At 57.4% G+C, this 25,879-nt stretch overlaps 1 protein-coding gene and 2 long non-coding RNA genes across 5 annotated transcripts in view; 1 reads left to right on the top strand and 2 right to left on the bottom strand.

Annotated features, from left to right (window-relative positions):
* The window catches only part of LOC142024751 (uncharacterized), a 52,472-nt gene extending 27,011 nt beyond the window's left edge, over positions 1-25,461 (bottom strand). The window contains exons 1-6 of the mRNA XM_075016938.1: positions 24,996-25,461; positions 22,915-23,010; positions 22,109-22,339; positions 21,525-21,547; positions 20,765-20,884; positions 13,457-13,488 (exon numbers count right to left, since the gene is read on the bottom strand). Coding sequence (XP_074873039.1) covers positions 13,457-13,488; positions 20,765-20,884; positions 21,525-21,547; positions 22,109-22,339; positions 22,915-23,010; positions 24,996-25,412 — 919 coding nt within the window. The 5' untranslated portion in view covers positions 25,413-25,461. The remainder of the gene's footprint in view (positions 1-13,456; positions 13,489-20,764; positions 20,885-21,524; positions 21,548-22,108; positions 22,340-22,914; positions 23,011-24,995) is intronic.
* On the bottom strand, positions 109-5,109 carry LOC142025015 (uncharacterized). The gene is made up of 3 exons (XR_012648579.1): positions 4,414-5,109; positions 1,304-1,477; positions 109-575 (listed from the first exon to the last, which is right to left on the bottom strand). It is a non-coding gene; the product is annotated as an uncharacterized LOC142025015 (long non-coding RNA).
* LOC142024984 (uncharacterized) lies at positions 2,983-13,853 on the top strand. 3 transcript variants are annotated; one of them, XR_012648536.1, is made up of 4 exons: positions 2,983-3,084; positions 3,827-4,015; positions 7,827-8,007; positions 11,791-13,853. It is a non-coding gene; the product is annotated as an uncharacterized LOC142024984 (long non-coding RNA). The 3 variants fall into 3 exon arrangements; XR_012648535.1 differs by lacking the exon at positions 7,827-8,007; XR_012648537.1 differs by lacking the exons at positions 2,983-3,084; positions 3,827-4,015 and adding an exon at positions 5,842-5,881.
* Positions 25,462-25,879: the final 418 nt, after the last annotated feature.

Below are 25,879 nucleotides of genomic sequence, written 5' to 3'. Positions count from 1 at the left end.
GAAAATAATGTACGATCCTGTGGTCTTTTTAGGTTTTTACAAAATCCCATTACACGACCCCCCAACCTCGCTCATTCGTTTCTTACCTCTTTGGCTTCTTTTCCGTTCTCTTCGTCTGACTCCTTCAACCTGCGGCCGCCTTCCTCCGTAGGGGTGGACAGAGGCCGTCTACCTTGTCGGGCTGCCTCGAGAGCGGTTGGGTTTCGGGGTCGGGTTCCGGTGTATCCGTCAACAAGGGTTGGGCCAAAGGGCTCCCCTCGGCTACCGCCTCCCCCTCGCAGCTGTCGCGGATGCAGCGCTTTCTCCACGTGCGGCGGAGACCCGTCGGCACATGAACAACGTCCGAACTCTGGCAGGGGTGGTGAAAGTGTCCCTCTTCCCGCTCAGCGTTTGCACATTTCTGAAACACGCGCTCTTGGAAGAAGATGGCCTCTTTCTGGGGGTAGCGCTGTGCTCCGATTGGTGGAGGGGCGAGTCCTTCGAGGGGTCGCATGACACCCTTTCCTTCCAGTCTCACTTGACCCAGATGTACTCCTACCCCCGAAGGGAACGTCTTCCGGTGACAGGGGGCGGGCCTAAAGGAGTTGGGGAGGAACTTCTGGTGACAGGAAGGAGGGGCAAAAGGGTTAAGGGGGTGGGACTTCTGGTGAAAGGGATGGGCGGAGCTAAAAGGGCTGGGCTGGGGCTTCTGGTGAAAGGGGCGTGGCTAAAAGGAAAAGGGGCGTGGCTAAAGTTTGATTGCTGGTAGATCCCTTATACTACTAGGACCCATCACCAGGCCTGATAGTTTTGGGGTTTTTTCAATCTATCCTGCCCCAGACCCTTGAAGGCCCTTCTGAAGGGTTAATCCCAGAGCCCTGGGGTTACCAGGCCAACGCTCTAACCACTGACCTCTCCCTCCTCACCATTGTTCCCCTCCAGCGGCAGAATAAAATGGGTATGTGCACCAAAGCCTGTGTGGCTGTGCGCCTGCAATAGAAACAGGCTGCCAGCGCTGGGTGCTCTGCAAACCAGCTGAGTGGCCCTGAATCTTTCCTGGGCAGCCGCCCAAGCGCTCCGGGGTGGTCACAGAACTGGAAGAGACCTGGAGAGATCCTGGAGCGATTGTAATCCAGGCCCTCTATGGCAGCGCTCTCTGAAACGCTCCCACTTCCACGGGCAGGGCCAGGTGAGCAGGGAGGACTGCAGAGTCTCAGCGCAGGGGTGAGACGATGGGGCCGGGCAGAGAGGTTCACATTCATTAGGAACTGGGGACACTTTTGGAGAAGCGGGAGGCTGTACGGGGGGGATGGGCCCCACCTACCCCAAAACGGAACCAGGCTGCTGGCACTTAACACTGAGATGTCGCAGAGCAGTTTTTAAGCGAAGGGCTGGGGGGAGCCGATGGGCGCAGAGGAGCGTGTGGATTGGACACAGGCATCTCTTACAGGAGGGTCGATAAATAGGGATTCTCTGTGTTCTACTCAGGAGGAGAGGGCTGAAGATGATAAAACGGGTAAAATCAGATGAGAATCAATCGACTGGAAAAGGATCTAATCCATCTGGAAAAGGCAGACAGATCAGAATCACACAATCACAGAATCCGAGGGCTGGAGGGGACCTCAGGAGGTCGTCCAGTCCAGCCCCCTGCCTAAAGCAGGATCAACCCCCCCAGAGCGTCCCCTTTGGGTAGTTGAAGGCTGCTATCAAATCGCTCCCCAGTCTTCTCTTCAGGAAACTAAATAAACCCAAATCCCTCAGCTTCTCCTCATAGGTCATGTGCTCCAGCCCCGTAATCCCCCTCCTTCCCCAGAGGGCAAAGAAGCAGGTCTGGGTGTTCAAAGGGACATCAGTGGCCCAGTCCCACTGGGTGGATCTCCAGTGGGAGCACAGAGCTCCATGGCCACAAATCCAGTTGGGTCGTGTCCCTTCCCTTGCAAGGGGCGGCCGGGGCGTGAGGGGCCTGCCAGGGCTGGAGAGCAGGCAGGGGCAGGTGGGAGACAGCGCTGCTTCCCCAGCTCAGCTCAAGCTACTCACCACTCCCTCCCTGTGCCTCAGTTTACCCTGAGGGGTTCCGTAGAGGCAAACCCGGCCCATGGGGTGCCTGTGCTGGGGAAGGCAGCTCTTGTCGTCTGTCACAGGCCTCGGGGAGCTGAGGCAGGCGACATTTTGACACACGTTGGCCGGTCAAGGGGAAGTCTCCCCCTCACTTGCTCTGAGGCAGCTTGTCGGAGCTGTGGGGCAGCCCAATGGGCTGCAGTAACCCCCATGCTCCTTGGTGTATCTCGAGTACGCTCACGATAGTGGCATGAAGCCCCTCTCGGTGAATTATCCGGACTGCCCCGCTCCCCGGGTTGCTGGGAACCTGTCCTCACTCACCAAGGGAAACCGAGGCGCAGAGTGACAGGGAAGTGAGGGAGAGCAGGCCAGAGCTCAAACCACTCGACCCCACTGCCCTCCCAGAGCTGAGAAGAGAACCCAGGAGTCCTGGTGCCCAGCCCTGCCCCTGCTTCAACTGAGAGATCTCCCTCTGCTCCTACAATAATGTACCCATGAGATGTCACCCTCCTTTGGGAGATGGAAATAGACACCCCGCCCCTCCCAACCCCGCTGCACTGCCCCTCGCCCCACCCCATCCTAAAGCCAGCCTCTGAACCAGGCACCCATTTCACAGCCCCACACACTGAGCGGGTGTGTAGCGGGTGTGACAGTGTCACACCGACGGGCGGGGCGGGGCGGGGCGCTGCGGGGGGAGGGGCAGGACACCGCACACACCCGCTGCAGGGCCGGGCCGGGCGCGGGTGACAACAGCCCTGTCCCGCCCTCTGAGCGCGCGGGGGGGCGGGGCTCTCGCACGGGGCCGCGCACGCGGGGGGGCGGGGCTCACCCCCTGGGGACTGTCCCCCCCCGTGGGGCTCTCGAGGGCACTGACCCCCCCCTCCCGCAGCGCTTTGTGACGTGCGCGCTGAGCAGGCAGTGGCCGCCACAGCCCCGGCAGGGTCAGTCCGCGCAGCAGCTCCCGCGGCGCTCACTGCGCATGCGCGGTACGGGGGGCGGGGCATAGCCCGAGCTGCGCGGGGGTGTTTCGTACAGCCCCGCCCGGCGGTGAGTGTCGGGGTCCCGGGCCGGGGGAGGGGGAGGGGGAGGGGGAGCCCCGCACAGAGCCGGGGGGGGGGGGACGGGACAAGACAAGTTATGGGGGGGTCGCTCACCCCGTGGGGGGGACACGGAGCCGGGGTAATGGGGGGGCGCTCGGTCCCCCCGGGGCTCAGGTCGGGCCCAGCGGGGGGAGGGGGGTGTGGTCCGGCCGCGGGCGCCCTCTGCGGGGGGGGGCGGTTCTGTCCCGTCTCCTGGGCGCGAAACGCTCCTGCCTTGGTGGCGGGGGGGGGGGGGGGGGGGGTGTCACGTGCTCCAGCTGCTCCTGAGCCGCGGCGGCGGGAAGCGGCGCTTCTCCTCCCCGGGGGCCCGAGGGGCCGGGCTGGGACGCGCCGGCTGCGGGCACGTGCCGGGGGGGGGGCGGGGCGCGGGGAGAGACCGTCCCGCGGGGCGGGGGGTTCGCACACACCGGGGTCTCTCGCGGCTCTGTGAGCCGGTGCCCAGGTGCCAGCTAAAGGTCTGGGGGGGCAAAGGGGGGGGGGCGATGCCGCCCCAGCAGCTGCGCTGAGCAGCCAGGGCAGGCGGGGTTCTTTGGTTTGTGCTTAGTTAGGGCAGAGCAGCAAGAGGAAAATTACAATTATTAGAGGCCTTAACAGTTACTTTGTATTTATACACAGATGGAAACAATATAACTCAGACAAGTGATCGAAGTACCACAATTGTGAATTTTTGTTTATAACTTTTCTAACAGTTAATAGGAAACCGCTGGCAGCGATTTTGCAACAGAAGCGGCTGCCGCGTGTGAAAGGGGGCTTTAAACTGACCGCTCACTTTATGAATGAAACCAAGACGGCCGCCGAGTGAGTGACAGGAGAATGATTTTTATCGTGGTTACTCATATTTGCAGAAGGTCATTGCTGACCGCAGGTCGCCAGTTCAGGTAAGGCGAGGACCCCCTGGGGTTTGGTAGGCCAGATAAATTTTCTACAGTTCTACGTAAAAGATAGCGGAGGATCGCAGTGTTGTAATAGATCAAAGGGGTAAACGCGTTTTAAAGATAAGGTCAGGGCTTCTCGCGGTCTGAGTGACAGGCTTATGGTGTTAGGAGTTTATAGCCCAAAAACAGCTCGTACCCGCGGTTTTTAAAGGGGAAACAACACAATTTAACTTAAGAAAAGTTTTAGACAAATTCGCTAGCTTAAACTAATACAAGTCATGTGTACCCAAGAAAGGCAAGTTGGAGGTGTGATTTTCACCCCTGCCTCTTAGACCTGGTGGAACCAGAGTCTTTCCCTCAATTCCTATAGGAAAGAAGTGCAATACAGGTGTAATTCTTACCCCTGCCTCCTAGATCCAGTGTGACCCACATTCTCTCAATCTCTCGGGACGAAGTAGCTACGAACCAGGCATCCCCAGTCTCGGGAGTTAGTTCCAGACCTGGCCAGCAGCTGTAGGTGATTGAAACTCAAAGGGGGGGTGGTTTGCTAAGCCCCTTTATACCCCTTCTGGCACGTAGGCTTCTTCCTGGTGTCAAGTGGCCAATTGGGAGGAGAGTGTTTGAACCCCAGGTTTCCCAGGGAAGATGCAAGGCTCAATTTGCACCTGTGAATTGTGGACAATTGGGCACCTTTGGAGGTGATGGGCGGTGTTCCCCAATCTTCCTGGTGAAGTGATCAAGGCTGGGGAAGTGATCAAGGCGCGTCAATTACTGAGATCAGCCAGAAGGGCGGCCATTAGCTAGCCCATCCACTGTCTGGTTTTTGTGTATAGCAGAGAGGCTGGGCGAGACAGCACACCTGTGTTCCCAGGACATCAAAGGCCGCCTGCCTCCCCTGCTTATTTCTCTCTCTGTCTCTCCCAGTGGAGGGGGGGGGAGAAGAGGAAGAAAAGGCCAAATAGGGGGTTCATGTCTGGCTACACCTCCCAGAGCTGAGAAGAGAACCCAGGTGTCCTGGTGCCCAGCCCTGACCCTGCTTCAACTGCTAGATCTCCCTCTGCTCCTACAATAATGTACCCATTAGATGTCACCCTCCTTTGAGAGATGGAAATAGACACCCCGCCCCTCCCAACCCCGCTGCAGTGCCCCTCGCCCCCCACCATCCTAAAGCCAGCCTCTGAACCAGGCACCCATTTCACAGCCCCACACACTGAGCCCTGCACGGCCCTTCCTGCGCAGCCCCGCCCCCTGGTCACTCACTCATGGGCACAGGACACGTGGCAGTGCCGGAGCGCTCCCCGCAGGCAGCGGCTGGGTCCCAGCCCAGCCCGGCCCAGGTGCAGCGCAGGGCGGCGGTGGCAGCGGGATGGGCAGCGCCGTTGTGGCCGCGCCCCCCGGCGCTGGTGCTGTGCGGTGCCGCCCGGGGGAGGCGGCGCTGGGCGCCCCGGGGCTGCACGGGGAACACGTGGCGGGTGTGTAGCGGGTGTGACAGTGTCACACCGACGGGCGGGGCGCTGCGGGGGGAGGGGCAGGACTCCGCTCACACCCGCTGCAGGGTCGGGCCGGCCGCGGGTGACAACAGCCCTGTCCCGCCCTCTGAGCGCGCGGGGGGGCGGAGCTCCCGGACGGGGCCGCGCGCCCGGGGGGGCGGGGTTCACCCCCTGGGGACTGTCCCCCCGTGGGGCTCTAGGAGGCACTGACCCCCCCGCAGCGCTTTGTCACGTGGGCGCCGAGCGGGCAGCGGCCGCCACAGCCCGGGCAGGGTCAGTCCGGGCAGCGGCTCCCGCCGCGCTCACTGCACATGCGCGGCACGGGGGGCGGGGCATAGCCCCAGCTGCGCGGGGGTGTTTCGTACAGCCCCGCCCGGCGGTGAGTGTCGGGGTCACGGGCCGGGGGAGGGGGAGCCCCGCGGAGAGCCGGGGGGGGACGGGACAAGCTATGGGGGGGTCACTCACCCCGTGGGGGGGACACGGACCCGGGGATAATGGCGGGGGGGAGCGGTCGGTCCCCCCGAGGCTCAGCTCGGGCCGCAGTGGGCGGGGGAGGGGGAACAGACCCAGCCCCAGGGTAGGGGCGCGGGGAGCACTTCTGGGTACCCCGCCCTGCCGGGGGGGGGGGTCGCTCCGCGGCGCGTGCGCAGTGCTGGGTGCGCGAGCGGGGCCCCACGTGCGGGTGCAGCTGCCCCCGGCCGGGCCGGGCCGAGCGGGGGAGAGGGGGGCGTGGTTCGGCCGCGCGCGCTCTCTCCGGGCGGGGGGTGGTTCTGTCCTGTCTCCTGGGCGCGAAACGCTCCTGCCGGGGGGGCGTGCCGGGGGGGGCGGGGAGCGGCGCCATCGCCCCGGCACAGGTGACAGCGACCTCCCCGCGCCCGGCTGCTGCCTCCCCCCGAGCCCCCACCGCCGCGTCTGGGGCCTCTGCGAGCTGCGAGGCTCCCCCAGCTCCGGCCCTCGGGGGAGAATCCGGCCCTGGCTGGCTGTGTGGGACCGTAGCTCCCAGCTCCGACTGTCCCTGAAATCAGCCGCTCTAGCCTCAGTCTCTGTGACCTTGGAGGACTCCCATCTCCCCAGCCCCCGACTCAGCTCTGTGACCCCTGGATGCCCCTTCCCCTCCCTCCCTGCAGGGGGAGAGAGATGAGTTCCTGGGGCTGCAGGAGGGGCCCTGAGAGGCAGATGTGGGGCTGGGCAGGGGCAGAACTAACAGAGAGGCTGCTGCGGGGACCCCCCTTTAAATTCTCCTCAAACCCCCCCCCCCATTCATGTACATGACCAGGCAGGTCTTTGCCACCAAAGCTCCTGCTCCAAATATCTCTTAGTCTCTGAGGTGCCCCAGGACGGTGCCTGTTGTCTTCTAGTCACCAGCACAACCAGGTCCCACAAGGGGCCGGGCGGGAATCGCACACACGGAAATGCCGGCAACGCTGGGGCCGGACAAGCCCCACACAAGCGCCCAGCTGGGAAAGGAAATGACTAGAAATCACAGGAGTCCCGGAGCTCCCACCCCTCAATCTGTCCTGAGCCCGGCCCCGCCCACAGTCTGTCCCCACCCAGAGCTCTCACAGCCCCGCCCCCTAACCTGTCCTGAGCCGGGCCCCGCCCACAGCCTGTGTCCCCACCCAGAGCTCTCACAGCCCCGCCCCCAAACCTGTCCTGAGCCCGGCCCCGCCCACAGCCTGTGTCCCCATCCAGAGATCTCATAGCCCCGCCCCCAAACCTGTCCTGACCCCGGCCCCGCCCACAGTCTGTCCCCACCCAGAGCTCTCACAGCCCCGCTCCCCAAACCTGTCCCGAGCCGGGCCCCGCCCACAGCCTGTATCCCCACCCAGAGCTCTCACAGCCCCGCCCCCAAACCTGTCCTGAGCCCGGCCCCGCCCACAGCCTGTGTCCCCATCCAGAGATCTCATAGCCCCGCCCCCAAACCTGTCCTGACCCCGGCCCCGCCCACAGCCTGTGTTCCCACCCAGAGCTCTCACAGCCCCGCCCCCAAACCTATCCTGATCCCGGCCCCGCCCACAGCCTGTATCCCCACCCAGAGCTCTCACAGCCCCGCCCCCAAACCTGTCCTGACCCCGGCCCCGCCCACAGCCTGTGTTCCCACTCAGAGATCTCATAGCCCCGCCCCCCAAACCTGTCCCGAGCCTGGGCTCGCGGTGCCAGCAAAAGGGTCCCTCCGGGGATTGAGCAGCGGCTGAGAAGGCGGACTCTTGTGTGTAATGGCCAATAGCAAGACATGTTACCGTTGATTGGCCAATGGGGAAACGGGATTTTCTCGCTCTAGCCAATGGCCGTGAGGATTGTCTGGATTGATATAATTGTCACAGAGAGCGGGAACAGAACGGGCGACCAATGGCAGGGAGGACTGAGAAGAACTGGTCAAATTCGGAAGGGGATTGGTTATCCTACTGACCAATGGCGATCGAGGATGTAGGAGGACAGCCAATGGTGGGGCGGGGCAATCCGAAGGCGCGCGGGACTGGTCTGCAGCCTACGACTCTGGTTGAGGTGAGGCGCTGCCGCAGCGCTGGTGGTGTCAGTTGGGCCCCAGGGCCGAGCCCGCGCGGGGTGAGGAAACAGAAAGGATTTGGGAGGCTTTACTTTGGGGGAGGGGCAGGACACCGCACACACCCGCTGCAGGGCCGGGCCGGGCCGGGCGCGGGTGAAAACAGCCCTGTCCCGCCCTCTGAACGCGCGGGGGGGCGGGGCTCCCGGACGAGGCCGCGCACGCGGGGGGGCGGGGCTCACCCCCGGGGGACTCTCCCCCCGTGGGGCTCTCGGGGGCACTGACCCCCCTCTCCCCCCGCAGCGCTTTGTCACGTGCGCGCCGAGCGGGCAGCGGCTCCCGTCGCACTCACTGCGCATGCGCGGTACGGGGGGGGCGGGGCACAGACGGAGCTTCTGGCCCCCGCCAGCCCCCCGTCCCCCGCGGTACGTGTGTTACTGCAGAGACATTATCGCTGCGTTCTGGAGAGGGACGCAGCCGAGCTGGGTTTTGTATTCAAATCCGGCACCTTAACACAGGGGTTAAATCGTGATGGGAACTTTCCGCGTCACTCTCGGGGCTCGTCTGCGAACTTGGCTCAGTCCAAATCTTGACCTCCCCCCCGCCCCGCCGCTCTCTGATTTGCCCCCCTTGATCGTTTGTTTCTGATTTGTGCGCCTTGATTTCTGTGTCCGGTTCTCTGGGCCTTAAATCTTGAGTCTGCTCCGGTCCGGCTCTGGGCGGGAGAAGTGGGTCTGTCCCACGAAAGCTCGTCACCTCATAAACCATTTTGCGAGTCTTGAAAGTGCCACTTGACCGCGTTTTGTTTTGATGGTGTAGAGACTGGCGGGGCTTCCTCCGTTACTGGCCAACGCTTAACGCGGACCGAGTCCAGCACTGGCGGGGGGTGTTGGTTATTGCCGGGGGGTGAATTCCTCCGCTCTGAGGGGGTGTGCGCGGGCTCCCCCCAAGCCCCTGGGGGGGGGTATTAAATGCCGAAGGGCTGGCGGAGGCGGGTGGGGGGTCTATGTTGCGTAATGCTGACACCTACTGGCCGCCCCCAGCATTGCAGCAGGACGATGAAGGGGGCAGTGCAGCTCCCCAGATGCGGCTCAGGCGACGTTCAGGCTGCAGTTGTAGCTAGAAATAATTTATGTAATTTGCGCAATGTGCAAATGAACCTCCCCAGTCCGGCATCCTCGGGCCCTGACCGGTGCCAGACGAAAGAATTTGCAGGACCACAGGAGGTCGATATTGCCTAGCTGCATTCCCAGCACTCCCACTGCTCACTTGGTGGTTCCCTGTTGGGTTCACTGGCGCTGCCCACGGTGGGCAGAGGGGACACTGGCTGGCTGGGGAGGCGGGAGCTGTTTCCTCCCTCCCCCAGAGCCTGTCCCAGAGCTGAGCAAACCCTTCACCTCGGCCCCACGTTCTGTCCCACCCATGAGCCGCCCCTCCCCCACCCGTCTCATGTCCCCAACCGCTGGGAGTTTCTGCCCGGGGGGGGTGAAGCCCGTGGGGCCGGTGCAGGGAACAGGGACCCCCAATACAAACACTGCGGGTCAGTCCAGCCCTGTGAGCGCCCAGCCTGCCCCAGCCCCAGAGTCCAGCCTTTGGAACGGGACCAAGACCCAGCGGCAGACCCTGCCCCCCCTTCCCGGCTGTGTGCAGCCCCGGTCTCAGCTCCTCGGGGCGGGGGAGAGCCGCTGCCCGCAGCCTCCCGTCGCAGCTCACAGAGCCGGACGGGACTCGGGAGGTCCCAGGGTCCCGGCCGGGCCCTCTCGGCGGGGCGCAGCCCCAGCCCGGGCAGATCTGTGTGTGATCTCTGGGCCCCAGGCCCGCAGGGTCGGAGCTCACAGCCCGGGGGGCAGCAGGCGATCGCCGACCGCTGGGACCCGCAGGAGGGAACGAACCCGGCACCCGGGGGGCTAAATCCCGGGGCTGTCCCGGGAGCCGCTGGCGCCCCCGCCCCCGGCCCGGCTGCAGAGCGGAGACTCCGCTCCCCGGTCACTGCGGGTCACGCACGTCCGTGTCCAGCCCAAAGCGGGGGGGGGGGGGGCTTTCGCGGGACCCGCTGTGGGCGGCAGGGCCAAGCGGGGCAGGTCCCGGCGCTTTGCCGCAGGACGCGGCGCTCCCGGCAAGTCTCCCCCCGGCAGAAGCCGGGCCAATAAACGACGCGTCCCTCCGTCCGTCCCCCTTGTCTCTGAGCTGCCGCCCGTGGCACCGCCCCGGCTACAGCGACACCGGGCACAGCCCTGCGGGCGGCAGCGGAGCGCGGCCGGGGCCGGGGCTGGGGCCGGACACTGGTGGGGTAGGCTGAGTCCTTTACTGCGCTGTTAGCCTGCCGCGCCCGGCAGAGCTACGGGCTCTGCCCCTTTAAGGGATTTGGCGCGCTGTATGCTAATGTCACAGGGTCATTGCCAACCGCTCGCCCGCGGTGAAGTTCATTCATTTCAACAGCGGCTGCGGGAAAGCTCTCGGGGCCTCGTCCAATCCGGGAGCACTATGCTAATACGGCCACGCCCCTGCAGGGAGTCAGCGGCCGCCTGGCTTTTTCGCGCGTTTTCTTGCACTGGCAATGGGAAAAGAGGAGCGTGTGAATGGGGCGTTCGGGGTCCCCCTTCGGCTACGGGACAGACACGGGGAGGTGGAGCTGGGACCTGACTTGCAAGGGGCGCTGCGGCCCGGGAGTGCCTGGATGAGGTGAGCTGTGATCTTCCTACACCGCAGTGTCCTGGGAAACTGAGTCCCGCCCTCTGGTCTGCAGTGCGGGGAGGGTGTTCCGGCGATCCCAGCCTTAGGGCAGCGCTGGGCTTATTTTTACCCACAGACCCACCCACCCCACGCAGGCTGAAGGGCCTGGCAGTGCCTGTGAACTAGGTGGTGTTTCCTGTTTAATTTGGTGCCCAGAGTTGTGCACAATTTGTCCTTTGAATGTTTTTATTTACTACAAACCGAGGTTTGCATTAAGATTTGCTCCCTTGAGGCCTCACGTCCACCAGGGAGCAGAGGGTGACCCCTGTGCAGCGCACCCCCCAAGGGCAGTGGAGTCAGGGCAGTGGCTTCTACAGCTGTTCCTGAGCAGTCTTGGCTAGCAGCCGCCTGGCTGGTAGCAGCAACGTTGAGGGGTTCAGTGTGCGGGAGGGGCTGCGGGCTGGGGCAGAGGGTGGGATGCAGGGGTGGGTGGAGAAAGGGACGAGGAACCTCCTCGAAAAGCTCTGCCCAGAATAACAGCTCCTGCAGCAGTTTGGTCTCTGTGGTGGGACTTTGGGTTGGGAATATTAGCGAGAAAATGAGACGGGGTAAGTGATTGGTCCATGCACCCCTTTGCAGCCTGCAATGTGGTGTTTAGAGCTTCAAAAGCATCTCACAAAACTGGGTGACTGGGGCACAAAATGGCAAATGAAATTCAGTGTTGATCAATGTAAAGTGATGCACAGGGGAAAACATCATCCCACCAGACCTGTTGGGGTGGGGGGTGTAAATCAGCTGCTGCCACTCTAGAGAGAGTGCTTGGAGCCATTGTGGATAATGAGCAAGTCTCTGTTCTGAGGTGGGATTGATCAGTTGCTGGGGGGAGTTACCCAGTGTTTGGAGCTCACACACTGTTTGCTGTTTAGAGATGAGTTGCTCGTTTTCAGGCTTTTAGACGTTCAGCATTTACTGGAAATAATCAAGAGGGGTTTTTTTTTATTTTTTTAACATTGCAATTATCGCGTGGGAGCCACAAAGAACGTCGTTAAAGAGCCGCAGGGTGCAGACCCCCACCTCCGACTGTTTTGTTTTGTGTTTTCATTTCTTTTCAGGTTTGCGTCCTTGGGAAGAGCAGACTGGAATTGTGATCTCAGAAGAAGCGACGCAGAAACATCTGCCTGGGTCTGCAGATCCTCAGGGAATGATTGTGAGCCCACGCAGCTGCCCTGGGCATCGCAATGGAGGGTTGAGCCCACGGCCTGTTGTTCCGGAGGCCTCCCATGGAGAGCTCCAGGAAAGGACCCCGCGTGTGGCAGGAAGGGAAGAGCGCAGTGGGCAGAGCTCTTGCACTTCCCACTCAAGAAAAGACGTCAGCTCTTCGCCATCTGCACCCCCGACTCTTGGGAAGCAGGTGACCCAACGGCCCTGGAGTGACTTCCGTGAACCCTGCAACGCAGGGGAGGAGCTGGGAGGAGAAGTGGCCCAGGAAGGGTGAAGAGCTTGTGTTTCCTTGGGGTCCTTTCCTGCCCTAGCAGGGGTCCTCCCTCTAGGCACAACTCTGGGCACCAAATTAAACAGGAAACACCACCTAGTTCACAGGCACTTCCAGGCCCTTCAGCCTGCGTGGGGTGGGTGGGTCTGTGGGTAAAAATAAGCCCAGCGCTGCCCTAAGGCTGGGATCGCCGGAACACCCTCCCCCCACTGCAGACCAGAGGGCAGGACTCAGTTTCCCAGGACACTGCGGTGTAGGAAGATCACAGCCCACCTCATCCAGGCACTCCCGGGCCGCAGCGCCCCTTGCAAGTCAGGTCCCAGCTCCACCTCCCCGTGTCTGTCCCGTAGCCGAAGGGGGACCCCGAACGCCCCATTCACACGCTCCTCTTTTCCCATTGCCAGTGCAAGAAAACGCGCGAAAAAGCCAGGCGGCAGCTGACTCCCTGCAGGGGCGTGGCCATATTAGCATAGTGCTCCCAGATTGGACGAGGCCCCGAGAGCTCTCCTGCAGCCGCTGTTGAAATGAATAAACTTCACCACGGGCGAGCGGTTGGCAATGACCCTGTGACATTAGCATACAGCGCGAGGCCCCGAGAGCTCTCCTGCCGCGCGGGGTCTGCGCAAAGCTAAACAGAATTGACTGTGCAGCCGCTGAGGGGAAGCTGAGGAACGGGTCCGCCGGATGCCAGGCCAGGTGAGGGCCCCCTAGAGAACCAGGCTTTGGCCATTTGCGGCTGTTTGGGTTGTTCTGATGCCCAGTTCCGTGCTGCTTTGGATGGTTGTGGCGGTTTTGTTACCAAGAACTCTTCGCAGCATCCAGTTCTGATTTCATCTGCGGTTATTCAGGTTTATCCCACAGTGTCCTCCTGGCACCTGAGCGCTGCCCTCTCAGTGGAGCGATTCACATCGGTCACGTGTGGCTCTGTCTCAGCACGTTGTGTGAGGCGGTCTCTGAGTGGGGATGTTCATGTGGCCCTGCTAAGCCTCACCTGAAAGGGTTATGGGTAACCGGTAGGGGCTGGAGCAGCCTCCTGCCTGCCGCAGGCCCGGGCGCTCCAGCCAGGCCAGAGTAGCCCCCATCTGTGGTGGCCCTGGGAGTGGAGGGGAGGGGGGACGTGGCTGGAAAGGTTTCTCTCTGGCAGACTGGGGCTGCTGCAGCCCAGCGGGAGCATCCCTGCCCTATGGAGCGCCTGAGCCAGGCCGCTGCTGATGGGGGCTCCTGTGTCTGCTCTGGGGTGCCCCCCACTTGCAGCAGTGCCACGGGCAAGGAAGCGCCAGCTGGGCTGCAGCAGCTCCTGTCCATGGCAGTGGGGCTGCTCCAGCCAGGCGAGGTTGGAGGGGCCCCCCAGCTGCCTCTGCACCCATTGAGCAGTGAGCTCGTGTTTCACTGGTGAGCTAATGAAAGGTGATTTTACATCCCTGTCTCTGAGAGAGTCCCTGCGTAAATCCGGCTTTTTCCCTTTGTCTCCCTTCCCCTCCCCCGAAGGACACCTGCCCGTTCACTGCTCTTGGCTGGGTGCTTCCAGCTGCGGTGTGGGCATTTTCCATGTCAATCGCCAGGCCCCCCAGGTCTCTCCGGGAGTCTCTGACACATGTGGCTTCTCCGCAGTAAAAGCTCTCCTTGAAGTACAGCAGCAACTGCAGGACTGCTGGGGTGTGGGGGGTGTTTGGGAGGGAGGGCAGGAAGTGCAAGAGGAGTGGGGGAGGGGAGGGAGTGCCCGGGGGGTGGGGTGAGGGGTAAAGGACGGGGCAGGGAAGGATTGCCAGGGGAGCGGGGGAGGAGAGGGAGTGGTAGTGGAGTGGGGGTGAGGGAGGAAGTGCAGTGGGGTGGGGGAAGGGAGGGAGGGCCGGGTGAGTGGGACAAGGGGGTCGGTACTAGGAAAGCAGATTGGAAGATTTGTCACTGACTGGTGACGGAGCCTTGTCTATACTATGTCAGGCGCCCATCCGTCCCATATCGGGTGGAACAGCCCCATATTTTGGGGGCCAGAAAGGCATCCCAGCTTATTGTTTAAAAGGGGCTAATTGCCCTGTATTCCCACGCACCCCCGCTGGCTGACTGGGAGCTCACCCACGGCGGCTGCCAGGTTCCCAGCTCCCCACACCTCAGTGGAGCCGGGAGGAGCCGCCCCCACCACCATATCTCCCTGTCCTGTGTTTGGGATAGGGAGATACGGTCACCCTAATACCAGGGAAAGAGTCACCTGTTCGGGGCTGATTTTCTGGGTTCGATTCTGCGCACCTGGTAAAGACGCACGAAATCAAACTCTCTGGAGCTGACAGTCGACCCCTGGACCCATATCGCGAGGAGTAAGGGAGATCGACGGAGAGTTTCTTCCATCCACTTCCCTCTGTGTAGCCGGCCAGGAAAGTCAACTGCAGAGAGGTCGAGTCTAGCTCCGCAACTGCAGAAACTAGAATTGTGTATCTGCCATTGACTTAACTCCCAGTGTAGACCGATCCTGGGAAGTGGGGACCACACACAGGGCTGATCAGAGCTCAGTGCTGCAGACTGGCAGTAGGGGGCGCTCTGACCTCGCTAGTGCCAGTGGTTGAGGAGAACTGACAGCCAGGGCTGTTTGGCATCCTTAAAATCTCACAGCGCTGCTTGAACAGGGGCTCTGAGTGTGCCCAGAGTCCAGCCTGGGTGACTGCAGGTTGCCTCCTGCAGGGCCAGGCGGTGTGGGGTTCATCTTCCACCCTTCCCTTCAGACATCCTGCAGCCGTGTGGTGCGCTGCTGACCAGCCGGTGTATTTCCCTCCAGAGGTGGCTGCATTTCAGTGGGGTGGGGGGGAACGATTCCAGTAGGTCAGTGTTTCCTTAACTAATTTGGCCACAGAGCACTTTTGGGCTTGGAATATATTGACGGACCACAGACAGGCTGGGCCGGGGGAGAGGGAGATTCATACCCAAAAATTGCTGCATGTAATTCTCCAAAGCTGATTTTAAAAAGTTCGGGGGTTTTGATGCCTTTTATTTTACAAAGAACAAAAACTGACAAGAGAAAATTATCTGAATGAACAACTGATGTCCTTCTGATAGGAGGATGTTTAGCAATCGTATCATTAAGCATAAAAATTAAATATTAAGTGCAAACCCAGAATAAACATCATTATGGCAGCCAAAAGAAGGACGCTTAGTGTCGTTCTTTTATATAAAAAATAGAAAGAACAAGTGTTTAAAAAAGGCCTGTCCTTCCTTCAAGCTTAAAAAACAGATTTGTGAAAAAGAAACGCCAAACAAATTAGGTCTGAAGAAATATGTTTAAATGTTGTGGTTTTATAATCTTATTATTTTTACAGACAACCACTGGAAAAAGAAAACAAGTGCCACCTGACAGGTTTTTTTTTAATGGGAGGAGCGTTTCTGCTTCTCTTTCAGCACCAGTCAGATAATGACTGTACTATTATGAATGTGTTATAAATAATAATGTACCTGCAATCTAAATACTATTCAAATACCTTTGTGACTGTAGTGCCAGCTCCATGCCTCAAAATCAGAACACAAATAATAAAAAATCCTCACACATTATTTTTCTAAATCTCTCATGATATCTTTTTGGGCCTGATTCATGGCTTTTGAACCCCCGGGGATGGCAATGCCAGAGTGGTGTAAATAAAGGGACCTGGGTGAGAATGAGAATCCAGCCCGTTGTCGTTCAACTTGGCAGTGTCCCTTTAACATGGGGGCCAGGTTTGCAGTCAGTGAGGGTGTGTCTACGCAGCAAAGTTATTGTGGCATAACGGCCACTATTCCCAAGTAACTTTGCGAGTGTCTACACAGTAAAACCACTATTGCAAAATTATTTCGAAATAGTGAAGGGCTTATTTCAAATTTGGTCAAACTCATTCCATGAAGAACAGGGCCCATTCCAAACTAGGGGCTGTGTAAACAGCAGGACGGCCTATTTCAAAATGAGCTGTTATGGAATATTTATTCTGAAATAACTTTGCTGTGTAGCCGTGGTAGTGCAGATTAGAGCCCCTGGAAGCCGTGCTTTCAGGGACTCTAATCCACAAGAGGCTCTATTGTGTGTGGAGACACTATTTGGGAATAAGTTTTGCTTATTTTCCCTGCAGCGTGGATGCGTTACTCTGAAATATTTTTATAAGGAATGTGCCAGCAGGAACTCAATGCTGCTGAAGGCTGGGAGGAAAGTGTCTCCCAGAGATCATTTGCATGAGAATGCAAAGGGGTGCATATGTGATACCTGGCAAACAAAGAGTGATGGGTAACAAGGAAGCAATGAGATTTTGTCGACTGTAAACACATTGTTGTAGAATCACAATTTATGCTAACGCTCAGTATGAGAATTGTGAAATCTCACCAATGCTCCAAGTCATTGGGGGGGACAGGGCAGTCGATATAACTGCATAAGACATGGATTACACAGAGCTCCCTCGTTTGAAGCATTATAAAGCAAATGTGCAGGGGTTGGGGGGTATGGTTTGAACAAGATAGCTGAGTGGCTTAGCCCTGTTTATGCCTTGGCCGTATAGCTGTAAGTTTGCTTTGAGTAGTTCTCTTGTGTGTTAAAAGATAGTGCTGGATACTGATGTTTTTATGAGACTCCACTTTGGTGGCTACCTAGAGCTGAAACTACAGGGGGGCAGCTGAGGCCCCCAAGAGCTGAAATTACAGGGTTTTACCTCAGGCCAGACCCACTGTGCTACGGGATGGTGTGACAGGTGGGCAGCTGGTAGGAGGAGTGATGGATGGCGTGACTGGCAGGCGGTGTGACCGGCGGGCAGCTGGTAGGAGGAGCAGTGGATGGCACGACTGGCGGGTGGCCGGGAGGAGGAGCAGCGGATGGACAGAAGGCACGACCCATGGACGGCTGGTAGGAGCAAGCAGAACGCCGGACGGGCACAAAGGTGGCCTTGTCTCAGGTTCCGCGAGGGAAAGCATCAGCGTGAGGTGTCAGTGCCCACAGGGACTGGACCAAGTTGTAAGTGGGGCATTTGAAGTGGGGGTACGGAGAAAGTTGGGTGTGTGGATTGGCTGGTCACAGTACTGGACTGGAGAGCCTGAGAGGCCAAGGACACTGCTCAATGCATCTGAGCTGGGACAGTTACTTGAGAACTGGTTATGAACTCTGGGTGTGGGATTTTCCCAAGCTTATGCTAATTGACTTTTCTGCCTCTTTTATTGAAAGTCCGTTTCTGCACTCAGACTGTGTGCTTGCGAGGGGGGAAGCGTTGCCTCTCCGAGGCCCCCAGGGGTGTGTGACCTTCCCAGGCTACTGGCTGGGGGCTTGACCCGGTTCTGTGTGAGATGGATGAAAGGAACCCCTCGGTGTTGAACCCGGCCCTGGTTGCTGCGAGTTCCTTCCGGCAGAAGGGTAACAACAATAATACAAACATCTGGGCCAAATAAAGAGATTCAGCGAATCACCAGACACCTCCCTTGGCCTAGCTGGCAGAAGATTTGGTACAAGCAGAGAAGAGCGATTGCAATCATATTTTGCATGTTCATTTTACACTCCAGTAATGCCCCACCTCAGCACAGGGACGTGCTGGTCTGTTCGCTGTTGGGGCTGGAGGGGCTCATCTCTCTCCCCCTCCTGTCCCTGGGGCTGCAGGAGGGGCCCTGAGGGGCAGATGTGGGGCTGGGCAGGGGCAGAACTAACAGCCAGGCTGCTGCAGGAGCAGGACACAATTAATTAATGAGGGTCACCAGGGGGTGGGGTGGGGAGCTGGATGCGATTTGTACCGATCTGTGTCCTAAGATCTCACTGGGGTCTGTCAGGTATTTCCAGTAAATAAAGCAGGAAAGAGAATTCTGACGTGTTTTGTCCTTTTTCATTTCCCGGCATCAGTTCCTGGGGGCAGAGTGGAGAGTTTGGTTCCCTGCTCAGTGGGGTCTCTCCAGCCCCCCACTGAGACTGAGGCTAGAGAGGCTGATTTCAGGGACACAGTCGGAGCCGGGATCTACGGTGCCACACCCCCAGCCAGGGCCGGATTCTCCCCCCAGGGACAGAGCCCGGCGGGAAAGTGAAGATCGGGGCCTCGGCACCAGCATCGATAAATGTCACCTGCCCCCGGTCACAGTCCAGACACACCCGGATCCTGCGGGGAGCCCGGCTAAGGGTCAGGGGGGTCTCAGGGGAGGTGAGAGCCTGGAACTGATCATCCCACTGCTCCACAGCCCAGATCCCCCCCTCAGGGCTGAGGCTGATCCATCCCTTCCTCCTCACAGATTCTCTGGCCACCCCCACAGCCCAGAACAACCCATCCCCCACCTCCACCTCCCAGCAATGTCTCCCCGAGGTGAACCCCTCACAGCCCAGCACACAGAGCTCAGCGTCGAATCTCTCCGGGTTGTCGGGCAGTCGCTGTCGTGTATGTTCCCATCTCACACTTTTCCCACCCTCAGACAGGACGAGTCGGGGATGAGCCGTGTCTGGATCCAGAGTCACACGGGCTGCAGGGGAGAGAGAATCAGAGCGTGAGGGGCAGAGCTCAGCCCTGGGGGAGGGTTTGATGGGTCAGTGACAGAATCGGGCCCAGCTGGAGAGTGACTCGGGGAATCTCCTTCCCCCAGGCTGTGCCCGACAGCTCTGAGATCTCAGCCCAGGGCTGGGGAGAGTCACTCACAGGCAGGGCCGGGTCAGGGACAGGGTGAAAGGATCGGCTGGGCCAGGCCTGGGGCTCAGGATCTTTCCCCTCCTGCCCCCACCTCTCCCTGGGGAGGGACTAGAGTCTGGGAGCCCCGGCAGATGGTCCAACTCAGTGACCATTGGCAGAGCTCCCCTCCCCCACACCTTAAATCTGAAAGGTTTGAAAACTAAAAGAAAATGTTACTGGAAACCACATTAACTGGTGCCCTTTTTTGTTAAAACTGAATGGAAATAGTTTATAGTGACAAAAAATAAATATACACATCGTGAAGTTCCCCTCTGTACTAAAAAATTTAATGGAAATATGTTAACAATCCTTTTTTAAAAAAATCCATAATAAAAATTAACAATCAAAACAACACTGTAATTTTGAAAAATACAATCATTTCAATAAAGCGTGAATCTTTTTCCTTCATTTTCAAACCAGCCCCAACTGATTTAAGAACCTAAGCAATGATGGATTAATCTGCTAGTCAATATATAAACAGGATGTGCGTAATATTGTAGATAGTGTAAGGGATAGTTAGAGCATCTCAGGGGAGATGCAGCACAGCCTGCCTATACCGCAGGAGGAGGCAAATGGGTAGTATTCTTTCCATGTTTCTGTCATTTCTCACTCTAATGGTAACACAACACAATCCATCATTTACAGTCAAGCCCTGAGATACAATCACATCTGCTCTGATCCTACTGACAGAGACCGAAAACTCCAAAATCTGCCAAACATTCATAGACCTGAATTACCCACCAGGAGAAGTTTAAAAACAAATCAACAGGGCCAGACGAATACCCAGAAGCCAACTACCCCAAGACAGGCCCAAAAAAGCCAATAACAGAACATCACTGGTCATCGCCTGCAGCCCCCAACTCAAACCACTGCAATGCATCATTAAAGCCCTACAACCTATCCTAAATCATGATGCCACACTCCAGAAGGGCCTGTTCTTTCCTATAGGCAACCTCCCAACCTTATGAGGATTCTCACCAGCAACCACAGGCTAAACCACAATAATACTAATCCTGGAACTTTTCCTTGCAACAAGCCCTGTTGCCAACTTTGTCCACAGATCTATTCTGGACAAAGATACCATCACTGGACCTAACCACGTTAATTACAGAATCCTGGACACATTCTCCTGGCCCTCAACTATCATCATATATGCCATCATCTGCCAACAATGCCCACACACCCTGTATATAGGACAGACTGCAAACACTCTTCCACAAAGAATGAATGGACATAGAACAGACATCAAACAATTCCAAATACAGAAACCTGTCAGCCAGCACTTTAATGGAGTGGGCCATCCTGTTTAAGACCTGAAAGTTTGTGTTCTATTGAAAAGGGACTTTAACAAGTGTCTACAGAGAGAACGCTCAGAACTAACATTCATATTCAAATTTGAAACATTAACCCATGTTCTGAAGAGGGACAGCAATTACCTGACCCATTATAAGGACTCTTTTACATACTTTGATGTTTTATTTAACTCTTAACTTCCCCACATCACACCCTCCGCCGTCCCTCTGCTCTTCTGATTTGCCAACCTTGATAACAATTTTTCTGATTTGTCAATGCTGACAACAATTTTTGGACCTCTGTGCTTTATATTCTGAGTCTGTGCTCGTAAGGCTCTGATCTGAAGAAGTAGGTCTGTCGCACAGAAGCTCATCACCTAATACATTATTTTGCTAGTCTTTAAAGTGCGACTAGACTGCTTTTTAGTATTGCTAGAATACAGACTAACATGGCTGCCGCTCTGTGTCTGATGGTAACTGGAACTGCACAGCATGCTTTCGGAACAAATACGTTTTTTAATTAATCAACCTGAGCGGTGGACCTCAAGTTTGTACCAGTCTCACCCCACAATTAAATAGAAGCCGAACCTCATTGTGAACCAGTTGACCAGAGACTTTGGCATTCCATAGTTCCAGATGCTTAACTCGCTTTGCCCTCCGAGATCTCTTCTACGTACCTTTGAACTTGCTCAGAGTCTCGGAGAGAGCAACAGTTTTCATGGAGAAACCACTGACTTGTCCTTCCAGTTCAGGGGAAATCTCCGCTGGCGGCTGGAACTTCCCCTTCTCACACCTGGAGAGAAACAACGTCAGACAGGGAGACTGAATTTAGTGACTCGGTTCTTCAGTTCTTGCCAGTGAGTCTCTGCTCTGAGGGGCTGGGAGTTAGAATCCCTCGGCCTCTCCCAGCCTGAGAGCAGGTGCAGCACAGCCCAGGGCCCTGCAACATTCCCCTCGCAGGCCCCATTCAGATTCTAGAACTACGGCCTGGAGAGACCAGCTCTGGGGACAAAAGGGGAATTGCGTCTCCATGGCCCATTCACGCCTTGGCCTCCAGGCTCTGAGGGACAGGATGCTGCCAGTGGAAGTGCTGTACAAATCTGCCCACTAGGAACTAGACTCAGACACCAATTCAGCCAGTGCCCAGCAGTGACAAGCCGATGTTCCAGCCTCATAGTCCTGGGGCAGCCAGTCCCCCAGGGAGGTGACACCTCTAGGGAATACTTGAGGTCAGACTTTGCCATTGAGGGGATAATTGGAAAGTCTGTGCAAGGGTGAGACCCTCAGGCTGGAGGTGATCAGGGAAATTTGTAGCTTCGATGGGACCTTCCCCTAACATCTCACCATAGAGTCCTGGGGAGATTCAGTGGTAACACTACCTCCAAGATATTTCCCAACACTGAGAGGTGTGAGGGGGACTGAGAGCCACGTACCTGCTCAAGGTGCTTCTGACGTCCTACAAGGGAAGGAGAGAAAAGAATCTTAGTCCCACACAACACACACAGGGGATCCCAGGGAAGGGAGTTTGCAAATCTAGGGAAGAGGGGCCCTGCCCTGGCCCCAGGGCCTTGGATTCCCTGAGCTCATGGGGCTTTGCCATCTCTAATATCTCTGTGTCTGTAACTCATGACCTCAGACTGCTGGACCCCAGAGCTTATGATTCAGGAGCCTCCCTTCCCTGTGAGGGGAGCTGGGATGTTTGTAACCCCAGGCACCAGCTTCCACTTCTCCCAGGGGATGCAGAACCCCACTCCCACTCCACCCCCTCCGGCAATGCCACACTTTGCCCCACCTCTTCCTGCCCCCACACTTCCCCTTCCCCACCTGTGCCCATCCCCTCCCTCCAGCACACCCTGGACCTGATCCTTTCCTCCCCCCAGCTGACTGTGGCTGGCAGGACGTGCAGGGAGAAGTGGAGGAGCTGTGGCTGGTGGGTGCAAAGCACCAACTTATTTTTTTCTCTGGGATCTCCAGCCCTGGGGCACACACAGAGTCTCTGTGTCTCCCTCAGTCTCACCTGCAGGAATTCACTCGCTGGCTTCTGACACTTCCCCTCCATCTCACCCATCAGCTCACTGAGACGGGAAATCTGCGCAGAGAGTTCACTGACATTGTCATTCTGGAGCCTCACAATCTCCTCCTCCAGCTTCTCCAGCCGGGCCAGCAGGAGTCGCTCTTGTTCCTCCAGGAACTGCCGCAGCTGCTGGAATTCCCACACGATTTTCTGCCTCTCCCTTTGTGTCTGTCTCTGTAGGAACACAGGGGAAGGGCTGGTCAGGGCCATGGGTGGCGCCTGGGGCCTTGTCATGGGGAGCTGAGTGCGCAGGAGGGAGAACGTCTTTGAAAAACCCAACATCTGACTTTTGACTCTGTTCTGTGCACAAAAGGCAGAAGAGTCTCTCTGAGTTTCCCCCTTTGTCCCCTGTTATCTCTGAAAGGGAGGTTGCCAAGGTTGCCAGTTAGCACATTCTGTCATTCATGGCCTCTGGGAGTTCAGACTCCGAGCAGCAGGAGGCCGGGCTCAGCACCGCACTGACAGAGACGCAAGTGGAGGAAAAAGAAGGAAGTGAACAGACACAGCAGGCAGCACTTCCTGGGGACAGTGAGTTCCCTTGGGGAGGATTTGTGGGAAAGCCACAAGGGATAGATACTAACTCATCCCCTGCAATGGAAGCTCAGGGCTTGTCTGCACACGGCTCTAACCCAGCAATCCCCGATCACAGAGACACTCACTATCCCTCCTTCACCAAGGCCACGCAGGAGTCTGCCTCCAAACAGACCTCCCTCTGCCAGCCCTGATGGTTCATAACAATTGGCACCTACCAGGCACTCCCGGCTTTTCTCCTCTCCAGTCGCTTTCAGTCCCAGCAGCTTTTCTCTCTCTTCTCTCAGAGTCTTCAAATGGTCCTGGATTTTTTCCTGTGGAAACAGAAAGGATTTGGGAGGTTTTACTTTGGGTTGAGCGCTGGGTATTTCTCTCCACCAAGATAACTCAAGATAACTTTTAGTTTTATTTGCTTGATGACATCGAGACTCCCCGGGAGAGGACACGTTATTAATGCAGCCCCAGGGCTGGTCACAGCCAGACGTGAGACTAATTCACATTAGGGCTTTTTAGTAATTTGTGGGAGATTTGGATTCTGCCCAAGCTTTGTGGGTACTTGCAAATTGCTGAGTGGTGCAGCACATTCCAGGGCAATGGAGTCACATGGGGGTGAATCAGCTGCTCCATCTGAGCCCTGTTGTGGGTGAGCTGAGGGCACCTGAGGCCCACACAGTGTTCAGCCCAGTGACCTCCTCTAGTGCCGGCTGCAGCATCTGAGTTTAACCCCTCGTGGAGCTGCGCAGGAGTTCAGCCTCCCAGTGGGAAACCTCCTCTCCCTGCTGGGCCTGGGGCCTTCAGCAGCGCGTCTTTCCCTCCCAACCACTGCTCCTCTTCACTGCTCAGTGCTGGTGAGATGGGCCTCATAGCGTCACAGCTGCCTTTATAGCAGGTAAAATCTTTACGTCAAAAAGAATCTCATCCCAGCCTGGGTCTCCAGTAACGATCTCTGTGTTTCTTCGGGCTTGTCTACACTGGTTTTGGTTTGGTTTTGTTTTCCCAGAAAAGCCCCTTTATAGGTGGGGGGCAGATCCCACAAACCCTTGTGCCCACGCTGCAAAGCTTGCTAGTCTGGTCTAACAGGGCATTTAACTCAAAACAGTAACTCCCCCAAAACAAACAACTTCCACTGACCTCCTCCCCCTTTCGAATTTGAAACTGACTCAGTGTGTACTAAGGAGAGGAAATTAAGACTTAATTGGCCTCTTGGGAGACATCCCATCCTAGCTCTTATTTCAAAACTGGGCTCTCTAGTGTGAATGCTCCAGATTGAAATGCTCTGGCAGTGTGAACGCTCTTCTCAGAAATAACTTATTTACCTGTTAGAACATTGAGAAAAGTTATTTCTGAAAACCCTGCAGTGCGGACACAGCCTTAGGGCAGGTCTACACGGGTCACGGAAGGGACGATCTTCTGGGGTGCTGTTTTGCACCTGCGTGAAACGGCTCGTTCTGGGGTTTAGGTTGCCCCCAGAACTCCTTGCAAACCACAAAGATTAAGGACTGCCGACCGGAGGAGCGCTCCCATCAACATTCGGCAGTGAGGACAGGGACCAAAGTCGACAGCTGCAAAATCAATTTTAGGTTTGCAATTGGTGTAACTAAAGTTGTGTAGCAGCCGTCAACATTCCCAGTAAGAGCAGACGTAGCCGCAGGGGATGTCAGGCTATTTCGAAGGCAGGCTAGAAGCAAAAAGTGAAGCTGGCTAAAACACTGGGCTGAAAAACACCTATTGCTAAAATGGGCTCCCTTTCTCCCCACTCCACCCCAACAGGCATCCGTTAAGCATCCCCCCAAAATGGACGCCTGTACCAGGTGGCAGAGTTACATGTCTTTAAACCAGCCACCTCCCAGACCTACAAAACAACAAGCCATTTACTAGCCCTCAGGTTAATTGCTCAGTCATGAGGAAAACTAACCCCAGAATCTCCAGCAATGGCTGTTATTAGCATCTCTAACTCTAAACAAGCACACACGGCGTATTTCCAGCTACTCACAACAATTACACACTCAGCAGGTTTGAACACTAAACGTAATCGGTTACAAACCATCTTTTGTTCAAAGTATCTCTAAGTTATACAGATTTACAGTCACAGCCCATTTTCCACACAGCACAGGGGGGAGGGGTGTCCCTCACAAGACACACTTAAAAACTTTCTTTGTTGCCTTTTTGCCAGACTGGAGCATCACTAATTTGTACAGCAACTTTCAGGCCCTGAAGGCTGCACACACCGGAATGGTGCCATTGACTTGTCAGTAAAACGCAAAGTTATCACCCACCAGCCTGGACAGCAGCTCTGTACCTTGTACTCCTGGGCAGCCTCCTGGATGGGAACCACAGTGTGAGCGCGGTGAGCCTTGGATCTATCACACACCACACAGATGGGGGTTTGATCCTCTTCACAGAACAGCTTCAGAGCCTCCTGGTGCTCCCCACACACCCCGTCCCCGCCTGCTCCCTTCGCTGCCTGCAAACTCAGGTGTTTGACTATTTCTGTAACATTGGCCAGCTGCCTGTTGGGCCGGAGGTGTCTCTGCTGCACAGTCTCTCTGCACTGAGGGCAGGAGGCGGCTGGGTCGGGTCCCTCCCAGCACTGGCTGATGCAGGCTCGGCAGAAGTTGTGCCCACACTCCAGAGTGACCGGGGCTGTGAAATACTCCAGACAGACGGGACATGTGGCTTCTTCCTGGAGACTTTGCAGGGGGCTCCCTGCAGCCATGGCTCCCTCCGGGCTGGGAACAGGGTGAGTTTCACTTCCCTGAGCTCAGGAACAGGCTCATGTGCTGCAGCGAGTGGGTGTTTCCCTGCCTGGATCTCACTCAGGCTGTTTGCTGGGCTGGGAGGAGCTCACGGTAACACTGGGGCCCTGGGACTCCCACGAGCTCATTGACTGGCCTAAGCGCTCATGGGCAGCCGGAATAAATCTGTTACAGTCTTCCAGGTGCCGCAGGCTCCTGCTTGTTGTGGCTGAAACAGACTAACAGGCGCCGACTGAAATCAGAGCCCTGGAGGGTGTTGCGGGAAAGGGGCCACTCGGGCCAGTTTCAGGTGTGGGGAGTCACTGCCAGGGGTGCTGGTGCCTGCGGCGGAGGGCGCAGGGAGGCCACCCAGAGGGGCCGGGAGGGGCCGGGGACACCCACTTGGCAGTTAAAGTTGTGGTGGGAGCAGCCGGTCTCTGGAGTGCTC

The sequence above is a fragment of the Carettochelys insculpta genome, chromosome 22, assembly GCF_033958435.1.
Source record: "Carettochelys insculpta isolate YL-2023 chromosome 22, ASM3395843v1, whole genome shotgun sequence".
In the NCBI taxonomy this organism is placed as follows: domain Eukaryota; kingdom Metazoa; phylum Chordata; order Testudines; family Carettochelyidae; genus Carettochelys; species Carettochelys insculpta.
This window is presented reverse-complemented; position numbering and strand designations above follow the sequence as displayed.